The sequence below is a fragment of the Pseudophryne corroboree genome, chromosome 12, assembly GCF_028390025.1.
Source record: "Pseudophryne corroboree isolate aPseCor3 chromosome 12, aPseCor3.hap2, whole genome shotgun sequence".
In the NCBI taxonomy this organism is placed as follows: Eukaryota; Metazoa; Chordata; class Amphibia; order Anura; family Myobatrachidae; genus Pseudophryne; species Pseudophryne corroboree.
In genome coordinates this window covers 41,706,606-41,719,525 of record NC_086455.1, presented here as the reverse complement: position 1 = coordinate 41,719,525, position 12,920 = coordinate 41,706,606, and the positions used below count along the sequence as shown (strand labels likewise).

Genomic DNA, 12,920 nt, shown 5'->3' with positions numbered 1-12,920 from the left:
TAAGGCCATACAGTTATTTGCCTATTGTGAGTACACCAGCCCCACCAACTGCTCAACACCCCCCTCCCCCTACAACAAATCTCAAGTTCTATTCGTGTAGTCTGTAATTTTCTCCTTAATCTACCTTAGTACATATCCTAGACCATTTGTACATATTCTACAGATTGACCCTCACTTCTTGGTGCATTTGGCATATAACTCAATGGCCGGCATGTAATGGGAGCCGAGTTTGTAAAATGTCTGCAATGGCGTCCGAATACATGCAGAGTCGGCTGTTTTTTACTCTTAAAGAGAGCAGCCGGCAAAAAGTTAGGTCCAGATGTTTTGCTCATGTTAAACATACAACTCGGGCCGATGTAGTGGAGTCAGAGTTTAGAAATCTCACACAAAACAGCTCTACAAAGTTGGACATAAATACACCTGATTTTCGGGCGAGTTGTATTTGACAATGTTGAAAATCAATTACAAATACACATTTCCAGCACAACAAATGAAAATGTTTAACTGCTTAACTGGCATGGTCAGATCACATGCGACTGCGCCGCCCAATTGTGTGTTTCAGATTTTGACGAGGAGATCCATTCTGCAGATGTGTATAATATGATATTTAAATATTTAAAAAAAATACTATTTAAACTGTATTTATATATAAAAAAAAAGACAATTATAGGACCGGTTTTAAAGGGACAAATAGTCAGTTAAGTGGTTAAAATTATTTCTAACGTTAAAAGCAAACAAAAATACTTTGAACTCTCTAAATAGTGTACTGTACATTTCGTGTTTGCATATTTTGCATCGGGAAATGCTTCTTAGATGCTAATAGGACGCACAAGCAGCTCCTGCTGTTTAAAATGATATACAGCATTCCTACATGCTGTGTGTAACAGCAGCTGTATCTGCATACGAAATGTTATGCTACAGTTTTTTCCAGCCAAACACTGTAACATAATTTGGTATGCGGATACAGTCGCTATTAAACACAGAATATAGCCATGCCACATATCATTTTAATCAGCATAAGCTGCTTGTGCATCCTGGAGGACTGGGTTTTATTTAAGGTGTGTGTTGCTATAATCATAGGACTTTTGGGTGCCAATGGGTGACTTTCTACCACTGTGCAACTGTTAAAATAACAGACGTTCTTTGGTTGGTCGGAAAAAATCGGATGGCACCAGGTCTAAAAAAGCCATCAGAAGTCTGATCAGATTTGCATTGTGAGCGCTAAAGACACACGCAATTACATTGGCCGAGTTCTGGGAATGTCACACATTATAATGTCCGAGTTTGTGCGTCCTTTTCCCGGACATTAAACTCTGCTCCCATTATTCTGTGAATATTCAGCACATCTCACCATTATCTCATACAGTGGTGGCCACTTTCCAATCCCTATTTATTAGGTTTGTGTTGGTATATTAACTATTACCTTGCCTGTTGCTTTAATTCCATATATTACTTACTTTACTTATATTATTACTACATTGTTTCGTAATGATTACTACAATATTGATAAACGAATGGTGTTTAATGGTGTTATTGTGAAACGTAATTGTTGTAATGCAGATGTCAGTTTGAGAAGTCTTATCACGGTGTAATTAGCCGAGAGGCCCGGGCAGTGCTTGTTTTCTTTGGCTCATATGCTACCTTCCAGAAACTTTCCCTGACCCTCCTGGATTCTATGACTTGGCTGAGATGTTGCGTTTCTCCTCTGAGTTTATCAGTAGATTTGATAGCAGACTTTCCCACTGAAGGATTGTGTTTTTATAAATCATTATTCCCAGATAATCTTCATACACTTCCTGTATGAACCTCAACCTTTTATTTAAAGGTGTCTAAAATAAAACAGGACGGAACACAAGATTGTCAGAAAGTCCGTTCAATTCCCCTTAGTGAACGCAGATGGAGTAGGCTTCATTGGAATGTGGGTGGTGAACTAGGATGCAGATTTTTGTACTACTTCAATTTATCATCAGTGGAAAATGTGTGTTAATGACCTGTGTAAAGGAGGCTACTTAACAAGCCAAGTGAGTTAAGTGTTTCAAAAAAGACCGTTCCAGTTATGTAAGTGTAACACTAGTTTATGCCAATTTCTGTGAACCATGTTTTGACTGGAAACAAAATCTACTGAATCCAGATTTTCTCATGCTTTCATATTCACTGTTGTGTTTCATAAACTAGTGAAGGAATTAAAATCAAATGGGGGAAAAAGGGAAATTGCAGCGCTGCCCACAATATAAACCGTTCTCAATCCATACAAGTCAAATAGATAATCGCATCAATGTTATCCAACAAGGATCCACAATATACTGCAGCTTACTTTCAATAAAAACAGCTTTATGAAAATATACTGGGGGCATTCAATCATGAAGTCAGGCAGGAGATAAACCGTGCAGCTTCTAGATGTCATATGCAGGGAAAACAGAGCTCACCGGACCCTCAGGCTTCCGATATTATATTAACCGGGAATTACGTTAACCGTAGTAACTTTCATATACTTCGCTGGTTGTCCTGTGTACTGTCTGTCCCTCCGCTCCATCAGCGCTGCCGCTTCCTCTGCACCGCCTCTCCAAATGCCTGCTCCCCCTCACTTCAAACTCCACAGAAGACCAAGTTCAGCAGCTGCACTTCCACTCCATAGAAGACCAAGTTCAGCTGCTGAACTTCTACTCCACAGAAGACAAAGTTCAGCAGCTGAACTCGCTGAGGGAGCGAAGGGACCGACAATACACAGGACAACCAGCGGTGTATATGAAAGTTACTGCGGTTAACGTAATTCCCGGTTGCTAGGGACACTGCATAATGGGGGTCATTCTGAGTTGATCGTAGCTGTGCTAAATTTAGCACAGCTACGATCAGGCACTCAGACATGCGGGAGGACGCCCAGCACAGGGCTAGTCCGCCCGCATGTCAGTGCCTCCCCCCCCACCTCCCGCAGAAGTGCAAAAGAATCCCACAGCGGCGATGCTTTTGCATTTCAGGAGTACCTCCTGGCCAGCGCAGCTCCTGCAGCTGGCCAGGAGTACCTCTTTGCTTCCCGGGTCGCAGCGGCTGCGTGTGACGTCATGCAGCCACCGCGGCCCCCCCCCAACAGTCTGGCCACGCCTGTGTTGGCCGGACCGCGCCCCCTAAACGGCGGCTTGACGCCGCCGTCCAGCCCCCTCCCACCCAGCGACCGCCTCTGCCTGTCAATCAGGCAGAGGCGATCGCTAGTAAACGACGGCATGCGCAGTTCTGACCCAATCGCACCGCTGCAAACAAATGCAGCATGCGATCGGGTCGGAATAACCACCCAATATCGGAAGCCTGAGCGTCCGATGAGCTCTGTTTTCCCTGCATATGACATCTAGAAGCTGCACGGTTCATCTCCTGCCTGATTTCTTGAGTAAATGCCCCCAGTGTTTTGGAAAAGAAGTTTTAGAAATATATATTTTAATGAAGCTGTTTTTATTGAAAGGAAGCTGCAGTATATTGTGGATCCATGTTGGATAACATTGATGCGATTATCTATTTGACTTTTATGGATTGAGAACGGTTAATATATTGAAGATCCTTTTGATTGGTAGATGGGACTGAATATTGTGGGCAGCGCTGCAATTTCCCTTTTTCCCTTTTGATTTTGACTATGAGATATTTCTGCACAGGAGGTTGGTTTGCAGTTAGAGAGGTGAAGCAGCTGCAGCTTGAGGATCAGCGCTTAACACAAAGGAATCCACCTGTTTTAATTTTAGTGAAGAAATTAGCCTTAAGCTGGGTACACACTGAGCGATATATTGGCCGTTCAATCAAACGACCGATATATCGCAAGCCCGTCTGTGGCTGTGTACCCTTGATATGTCTTGTGTACCCCTTATATGTCCCTGCAGCACAGCCGATGGGCACTATATCTACAGATATATCAGCGCATCGGACTGTGTACGCTGCAGGGACCGCCGCTGACTGACATCTCAACTGGACGGGCACATTTAAATGCCAGCTCAGTTGTGACGTCAGGCACGAAACATCGGGCGGACAATTGGTAAGTGTCTATGCACATACCAATTGTTAGGGAAGTCTGCGGATTGGCCGAATGGCTGACTCATCTTCCAAGTGTGTACCCAGCTTTAGACGGATCACCTTTGTCTGTGTGCTTACACTGGGCATGCATAAAGCTGACCTGCGGATTCTGCTCCCTCTAGGATCACCACAGTTACATATAATACATTGTGGGTTCCCGAACTGACAGTTAGTGGTGGGGAGAAGTTTCTATAAGTTGTACATATGACGGAATGTGGAAATGTTGTCACTTCAGTCTCGGCTGTCCAATCTCACTCAGCCAGCTACTTGCTCAATCCACAATATAGAACACCTACAAGAGTTTGGTTCTCCTCTGTGGCTGATGGTTCCAGGGACAAACAGTGTAGTTGAAAGTAAATGATGGATGTGGCCCAGGCAGAACCATGCATATATTTATGCTACATGGGATCTAACGTGGTGTAGAGCTGTTATTTTTGTGTAAGGGGTCTATTCAAGAAGCAGTGAATAGTATGGAGAAGTGAGCCAGTTAAGAAGTTGCCCATGTCAACCAATCACCATTGAAGTTACATTTATAATTTGCATACTATACAATTGTACGGAGCAGCTGATTGGTTGCCTTAGGGGCCCTACACATTTGACGATGCGCCGCCGAGATTGCCCGACGGCCGAAACGGCCGACGAGCGACCCGGCAGCGGGGGGGGGGGGGGGGGGGGCAGTGACGTGGGGAGTGAAGTTTCTTCACTCCCCCCGTCACGCAGCTGCATTGAAGTGCAGGCAAATATGGACGAGATCGTCCATATTGGCCTGCATGCACAGGCGACGGGAGACCAGCGATGAACGAGCGCGGGGCCGCGCATCGTTCATCGCTGGAGTCTCCACACTGAAAGATATGAACGAGTTCTCGTTCATTTATGAACGAGATCGTTCATATCTTTCAGAAAATCGGCCAGTGTGTAGGGCCTATCAGTCAACTTGTCCTCTGGCTCACTTCTCCACTCTTTTCACTGCTTCATGAATAGACCCCTAAGTCTCAAAAGAGGTATCCGTGTGTGTATTTGTTCTCTATATTCTAACCATATACACTTATTAGTCCCAGTTTATGAATGCTGCAATCAAAGCTGGAACCAGTCTCCAGGATTCTGCACTTTCAGTTTGTACTCGTGTGCCTGTTACTGAACAACAGCCCCTCAGTTTGCCACTGACAACTGCACCTCCAAAGAACCGTGAGAAAGGTCTGTATTTCGTATGGTACTATTTGCAGGGGATGCAGTTAAAATGCCACCGCCGGCCGAAATACTGACACCAGCATCCCGACTGACGGCATAAGCCTGGCGTCGAAAATCCGACGGGTCAGGATCCCAGCGTCAAAATACCGACAGCTGAAATCTCGAACGCTTGCATCCTACCGCGGGGTGGGGGAGGAGGGCGTTGTTAGCTTTAGGCACTAGTAGGGGGGTTGGGGTTAGGGTGCAGGGACAGGAAGGTTAGGGACCGGGGGGGGGGGGAGGGTTAGAGTTAGGCACCAAGCAGGGAGGGTTAGATTTAGGCAGCGGGGAGGAAGGGTTAGGGTTAGGCACTTAGAAGGGGAGATTAGGGTTAGGCACCATTGGGGAGGGTTAGGGTGGGGGCAGGAGAGGGTTAGAGTACTTTTGGAGGGGCTGTCGGGATTCTGATGATCGGATGCCGCTGTCTGTATTCTGACCATTGGTATCCCGTCCGTCGGGAAATCATACTGAACCCTGGACCTAATTCAGACCTGATCGGTGCTGTGCGTTTTCGAACAGTAGCCGACCAGGTCGGAACTGCGCGCGCCGGCGCATGCCAGACAGCCGACTGCCGTCTCAGCCCTGTGATCACCTCTGCATGATTGACAGGCAGAGGCGGTCGCTGGGTGGGAGGGGGCGGGTTTTAGGGCCAACGCAGGCATGCCCGGACCGTGCGGGAGGCGGCGGCTGCGTAACTTCACGCGCAGCCGCTGCAACCATCACAGCGACGAGTAGCTCCCTGCAAGCGCGCAGGAACTGCGCTGGTAAGGAGCTACACTTAAAGTACAAAAGCTTCGCCGCTGTGCGATGCTTTTGTACTTGTGCGGGGGAGGGGAGGGTAGGGCTTGACATGCGGGGCGGACTAGCCCTGTGCTGGGCGTCCCCCCGCATGTCTGAGGAACTGATGGTAGATGTCCTGAGTTTAGCACATCTACGATCAGGCCTGAATTATGCCCCCTGTGCAGTACACTAATGCCTGGCCACCTCAGAAGCTACTCAGTCACGTTTCTATCGGGACAGGTGGGAGGTACTGTATGTGATTGTGAGGTTAGAGGAATAATACTTTTTCTAGTGAACCTTGAGATTTGGGTGGCAGTTTAGTCAAATGAAGCGAATGATGGACATGTAACATTTAAGGCATCTGTGTGTACTCTAGTTTACCAGGTCTTAAACATTGCCTTAATTACTGTAGGTGCAAGAGGTGACTGGGCCCCATATTTGAGCACTAGGTAATTCATCGCGTCCTACGGGCGCTCTCCACACCGTCATAAGGGGCTACGCCCCCCTAATCCTTGCACTTGTGGTGTCCAATATTTGTATTATATGGAGTATTACCTCCAATCATAATTGTGTGAGTGGTTAAATATTGTACGGACAAGTGGCCTGTGATGGTTATGGGGTCGTATCCCCTTGCAACAGCGTGAACAGCGCACGCAGGGCCTGATGAATCGCCTAGTAGGTGCTGTGGTTGGGGGGAGTGGTGGGTGTGGGGGAGACGCAGATGGGGTCCGGGGGTGCCACTGTTGGGGGAGGGGCGGTTGTGGGGGTGCCGCGGGTGGGGGTCCGGAGCCATCTCGAATGGGGGATGAGCGGTTGCGGGGGTGCCGTGGTTGTGGGAGGGGCGGCGGGTGCAATGGTGCCGCGGTTGGGGGCGGGTGCGGGGGTGCTGCAGGTGGGGGAGGTGGTCCGGAGCCACCGTGGGTGGTGGAGGGGGTTTGTGTGGGGGTGCCGTGGATGGGACCCTGAGGTACTGCGAGTGGGGGAGGGGCGGGTAATGCTTCTCCTCCTGGAAGCAGCTAAGCTGCTGTCCTCCCTTTGGTAGTGGCTCTCCCGGAGACTCGCACAACAGCCAAGCAGCCAGTCACTATTGTTAGCGCCGGTATCCCAATGCACCGTATTACAGGGAAGAAGATGCACTCAATAAACTACAGCTCCCAGCAGTCCTTAGCGCCGAAATGCTTCGGTGCTAGGGGCAGCTGGGAGCTGTAGTTTTAGTGCGTCTGCTTCCCTGTAATGCGGCGCGTTGGGACATCGGCACTAACAATAGTGACTGGCTGGCAGAACTGACTGACTCGCTGAATCAATGTAAAAGGTGAGAGTGCTGTGCAGTGTCAGTGACACTGCACACCCACTGCACTGCACAGCACTGTCTCCTTTTACATTGATTCAGCGTCCAGACATTACCCTCCGTGATATCACCCACTCTATCCGTTACATTAGCCATCTCGGGGCTTCCAGGCCGGCAGCCCAGGTGCCGTGTTTCGGAGTCGGGGCCTCTGTGTGCGGCTGTGGCGTGGGAGCACTTCTGTGACATGACGCGCAGAGTAGGCTCCAGGGTTTAGAGAGTATGCGGCGCAGGGAGGGCCTTCCTCTGCGCCGCTTTCATACACATCTATGCCGGTGGCTGCTGCAGCTTTTGTTCCACCTGCGCCGCGACTAGGAAGTGGGGATTGTTGATGCCGGAGGGGACAGGTGGACTGGCAGCAGGACATAGGACACTGCAGTAAAAGTTTTTTTTTCCTCCTATGTACAGCGCAGAGACTTGCTGCAGATGCAGTGGCATACCCTCCAGCTGTACCTTTTTGGCAGGTTCAGTACTTTTTTTTTTTTATGGTCTGTACCGATTTTTAGCTCTCCAAACTTCCATTGAAAGTATAGGAAAAGGGGCGTGTCCATGCCCCCTTTTCGAATTTGTGCCAATTTGTATGTATACCTTGTTGGAGGGTATGTTGCTGCAGATGCAGTGGGCCTATTTTAGAGTGTGGACCTGGAGCTGCAGCTCCATCAGCCCCATTGTTAATCCTGCTCTGGGAACACACAGCAGCCAAAGGGCAGAACCTCCCATTGGATGTAACCTGTGTGGGGAGGGCGTTTCTCGCTGAATCGGCTGTGGCCTGGGTGGAATAGACTTGCTGGTAACCCAATGAGAGCTCCTAGCCATGCCCAGCGTTATACACACAGTCACTCTGGGCTATAATTATTTGAGCATTGCAGATGGTAGCTAGAACTGTACATTGAAAAAAACATTGTGTAACTCTGATCTGTGTGATTGGAACATGCCTTATCAATCTTTACCTACTTACCTCAAATCATCAGTGTGCATATGAGAATAGAGACTTTGGAACAGTTGGGTAAATTACTCTGTATCCTTTTTCCCATCTTAAAGTTGTTGCAGAGATTACACATCAATCAGAGAAATCTCCCTTGGAGACTCCAGCTCCCCGCAGGTTTGCACCAGTACCTATATCTATGGATGTGCAAGTTCCATCAAAAGCATTAATAGGAAGAGAGAGTGTGGGGGATTCCACAAATCCAGCCAGTTCAGGTGAGTGATTAGGGCCACAGCCCTCTCCAGCCTGCTTGAATTGGATTGAGAATGAGGGTATTAAGTGTTGTCAATGGTTTTCTAAATCAATAGAACATCAGCAACTATGTTTTTATATATATATATATATATATATATATATATATATATATATTGTGAGTCGTTTGCCATTTTCTTGCAATTGCCGACCTCTCAACTGCGATCCATTCTTTATGTTGTGCAAAAGAGAAGACAGATTCAGCAGCAATCCAGCAGTCTAAAAAGAAGCCAAAACCACTTGGAAATTAAGATGATTTTGTTTTGTAAAATGTTACTTCGGTAGGTTATTTACGAGCCGGAAAGTGAAGTACTGACGCAGGTGCTCTTTGGTGACATGATACTCTCTGTATTTGTGCATTACTGGGGTGCAGCTGATGGGATTGTGTGTCTGGCTTTAACATTGTGGTAGTTGAAGCTATGATCCTTTAGAAAAAGGTCTTCTCCAATAGAGTTGTCAGAACCATGCTCAGAGCTAGAAAGCCTGTTACAGCAATTAATAATCAGAGGGTTTAGAAGACTTATGTTTCTGGGTGCAGGAAGAAAAGCTTCCAACGTTCCTTTTCAGTTAGTTCACCTGCTCTTGTATTTGCAGAATAACTTGGATAATAGACTAAAACAGAGTTCCTTAAAAGCTCATCTCTGTGCTCTCTTTCCAGGAGAGAGTGACACTGTTACCAGAGGTGCAGACATGTTTGCGTGGCGTAACGCATTTGTGACTCCCATAAAGTCCCTTGATACCTGAATTTAGTGTTTTTACTGCATTAAAACTACCTCACCTTGAACATCTTGATAATCCCCTTGAACCACTTGATACTGTGAATGTGAAGTTTCCCAGATGGGAAACTGTATTTCTCCTACAGTAGTTCCACAGGAGGGTCTCTCTCTCCAGACAGTCTTTTTAACATAAGCTGTTTTCTCCTGCAGGGTCCACAGGATAACATTGGGATATGATGAAGCGACAGCGGATTTGCACTAAACTGTCAAAGCTTTTCGGCCTCCCAGCATGCAACGGGCCCGTCCATATATCCCCACCTCCTGGCTCAGGCTAATCAGTTTTTTGTTTGGTGCGGCAGGAGCCGGACCATGGTCAGAGGGCTGCTGGGTTTTTTTTTAGCAGCCATAAGCTTTCTTACTTTATTTTTATTGTCTTACTATTTTTCTTGAGTGATCTTTCTAAAAAGTGTCTTACACGTACCTTAGAAAGAGTCGCTCCAACAACTCCCCGCCAGGTCGCAACATCACATATCCATGAGTACAGTGCTGTTTCGGCGGGCGTCTGTGTCGGATATACTAGCAGGTCCAGCAGACATTACCAGGCTGTGGCCGGAACACGGGGACAAGGTAAGGCATCGGTTCCGCTTAGAGGGGTAACACGGACGCAGCCGCACTGTTTTGGGAGGAGACTACCAGTCGCTGACGCTATTGAGAGTGCACCAGCGCTAGGCCTTAGGGATCATAGGCCCCAGGGGTAGTATGAGGCCGCGATCCCTAGGGTTGTTGTCAGCAGTGGGGAGTCAGACGCTCCCCTGGTCGCCTCTCCCCCCGGTTCATGACCAGTTTTCTCCAAGTCCCAAACCATGAACTGTTTTCCCGCTTCCGTCTGAGACGCTGTGTACTAAGGGGCCCAGTCGCAGCACAGGCGGCTGTGTGACTGGTGCATCAGTGTTCACTTGGGCGTATGTGTTCACCATAGGTTCACAGAGCGGTTGTGTACACCATTAGCGTCTGGATCCACTCGGCGTTCGCAAATGTATTGATCGGTCCTGGAAGCGGGGAGAGTGTCCCTGTATCCCACTCTACTGAGCACGGGTAATACAGCACTAAGGGCCTAGGTGGTCATTCCGAGTTGTTCGCTCGCAAGCTGCTTTTAGCAGCTTTGCACACGCTAAGCCGCCGCCTACTGGGAGTGAATCTTAGCATAGTAAAATTGCGAACGAAAGATTAGCAGAATTGCGAAAAGACACTTCTTAGCAGTTTCTGAGTAGCTCCAGACTTACTCTGCAACTGCGATCAGTTCAGTCCGTTTCGTTCCTGGTTTGACGTCACAAACACTCCCAGCGTTCACCCAGACACTCCCCTGTTTCTTCAGACACTCCCGCGTTTTTCCCAGAAACGGCAGCGTTTTTTCACACACACCCATAAAACGGGCAGTTTCCGCCCAGAAACACCCACTTCCTGTCAATCACATTACGATCACCAGAACGAAGAAAAAACCTTGTAATGCCGTGAGTAAAATACCTAACTGCATAGCAAATTTACTTGGCGCAGTCGCAGTGCGAACATTGCGCATGCGCAATTAGCGGAAAATCGCTGCGATGCAAAGAAAATTACCGAGCGAACAACTCGGAATGAGGGCCCTAATTCAGACCTGATCGTAGATGTGCTAAATTTAGCACATCTACAATCAGTTTCACAGAATTGCAGGGGGACGCCCAGCACAGGGCTAGTCCGCCCTGCATGTCTGGCTCCGACCCCCCTGCACAAGTACAAAAGCATCGCCGCTTTTGTACCAGAAGAGTAGCTCCTTACCAGCGCAGCTCCTGCGCGTGGGCAGGGAGCTACTCGTCGCATCCTGGGTCGCAGCGGCTGCGTGTGACATCACGCAACTGCCGCGGCCCGCCCCGCACGGTCTGCATTGGCCGGACCGCACCCCCAAAACGGCGCCCAAACGCCTCCGGGCCCGCCCAGCATCCGCCTCTGCCTGTCAATCAGGCAGAGGCGATCGCTGGGCTGAGATGGCCATCGGCTCTCTGGCATGCGCCGGTGCCCTGCAGCGCCTGCGCAGTTCAGACCTGATCGCCCGCTCTGTGAAAACACACAGCACTGATCAGGTCTGAATTAGGCTCCAAGTCTCTATCTACATTTTGAGTACGAATAGTTGGATAAGTGCCTAATGCATATGAGTCTGATAATTATTACTGTTGTTTTCTTTCGCTATGCGTCTGAATACGGTTAAAATCTTATATGAGGTAATGCAGTAATGTTTCTCCTACATACTTGAAATGTATTTGTAGTTGATTATATGCTCATATTGATTATTATACTAATGTATAACCTGTGACTGATTGCTAGTGTGATTGCTGTCTTTACTGTAATTCTGACAGTTTTTTCCCTGTCTATTCCGATCCTCAGTGCTGGTGCAAAGCAGGGTAGGGTCTGATTGTATGTCACTTTAACAAAACTTAAAGTGATTACAATCACAAATTGTGTAGTACACTGTGCAAGTGTGATTATTTATCAGGTATAGGAGCGGCAAGGGTGAGGAAAATACACTCACAGCAGCACCAACACTCCTATCATGTTTGTCTTGCAAAGCTGGGTTAACCTCTCAGGATCTGGTTCAGGATGGTTTGTGTGCAAATTGTTTTAGTTTTCACTAAGGTCTCTTGAAAAATAAACACAGGTGCAAGTTGATCCCCCATGGTCTATGTTTGCACAGACATCAGCCAGTACAGCGGAGCGGAAAATTCCAACTTCTGTACCAGGGATAAGTTACACTATTAACCCTTATGTTCAGCATTCCACCTGTGGTTTATCACTTCCAGCAGGGAAAGTAGCAACATCTCAACAGAAGCAGGCTGAAAAGCCAGTGGTAAGTAAATCACGTAGACCTGAAACAACATCTTCACAGTCTACACATGTTTCACATGAGGATTCGTCGCAGGATGAAGACTCATTACACTCTGGTTCTGCATACGAAGATGAGGAAGAAGGTCTCAGCTCAATGGACATATCTGAGTTAATTAATGCAATGAAAGCCATTCTATCCTTAGAAGAATCAGCAAAGCCTGTGTTAAAATCCAAGGCACCTGTGTTTAAACGTCCCAAAACAGTTAAGACTGAGTTTCCCGGGTCAGATCAGCTGACGGAAATTATGGAAGAGGCTTGTGCTACGCCCAGTAAGAAATTTTAGAATTTCTAGGAAATGGAATTCCAATTATCCTCTTCCGGGTGGGGACTGTTGAAAGAGGGAGGTGGCCCCCAAAGTAGTAAGTAGTACATTACCCCTGCCTTCAACATCATTCAAAGATGTCACAGATAGGAGAGTGGATGGTTTTCTAAAAACCATTTTTTTCCCTGTCTGGGGAAATCATAAGATCAGCCATGGCTTCAGCCTGGATGGCTAAAGCACTGGCTTCTTGGGCTAATGCATTGGAAGGGGATCTTTCAATGACATCTAGAGAGCAAAAGTCCCATGTTGCATATATCAAACAGGCTGCAATGTTTTTGGAAGAAGCAGCCTTAGATATGGGTACAATTGCCTCTCAGACATCAGCTT

The 12,920-nt window shown here is 47.7% G+C and overlaps 1 protein-coding gene across 4 annotated transcripts in view; it reads left to right on the top strand.

Moving 5' to 3' along the window:
- The window catches only part of KIAA0586 (KIAA0586 ortholog), a 216,562-nt gene that overhangs the window by 23,826 nt on the left and 179,816 nt on the right, over window positions 1–12,920 (top strand). For all 4 annotated transcript variants that reach the window (XM_063947395.1, XM_063947394.1, XM_063947397.1 and 1 more), the window contains exons 7-8: window positions 5,103–5,244; window positions 8,444–8,602. In XM_063947395.1, coding sequence (XP_063803465.1) covers window positions 5,103–5,244; window positions 8,444–8,602 — 301 coding nt within the window. The remainder of the gene's footprint in view (window positions 1–5,102; window positions 5,245–8,443; window positions 8,603–12,920) is intronic.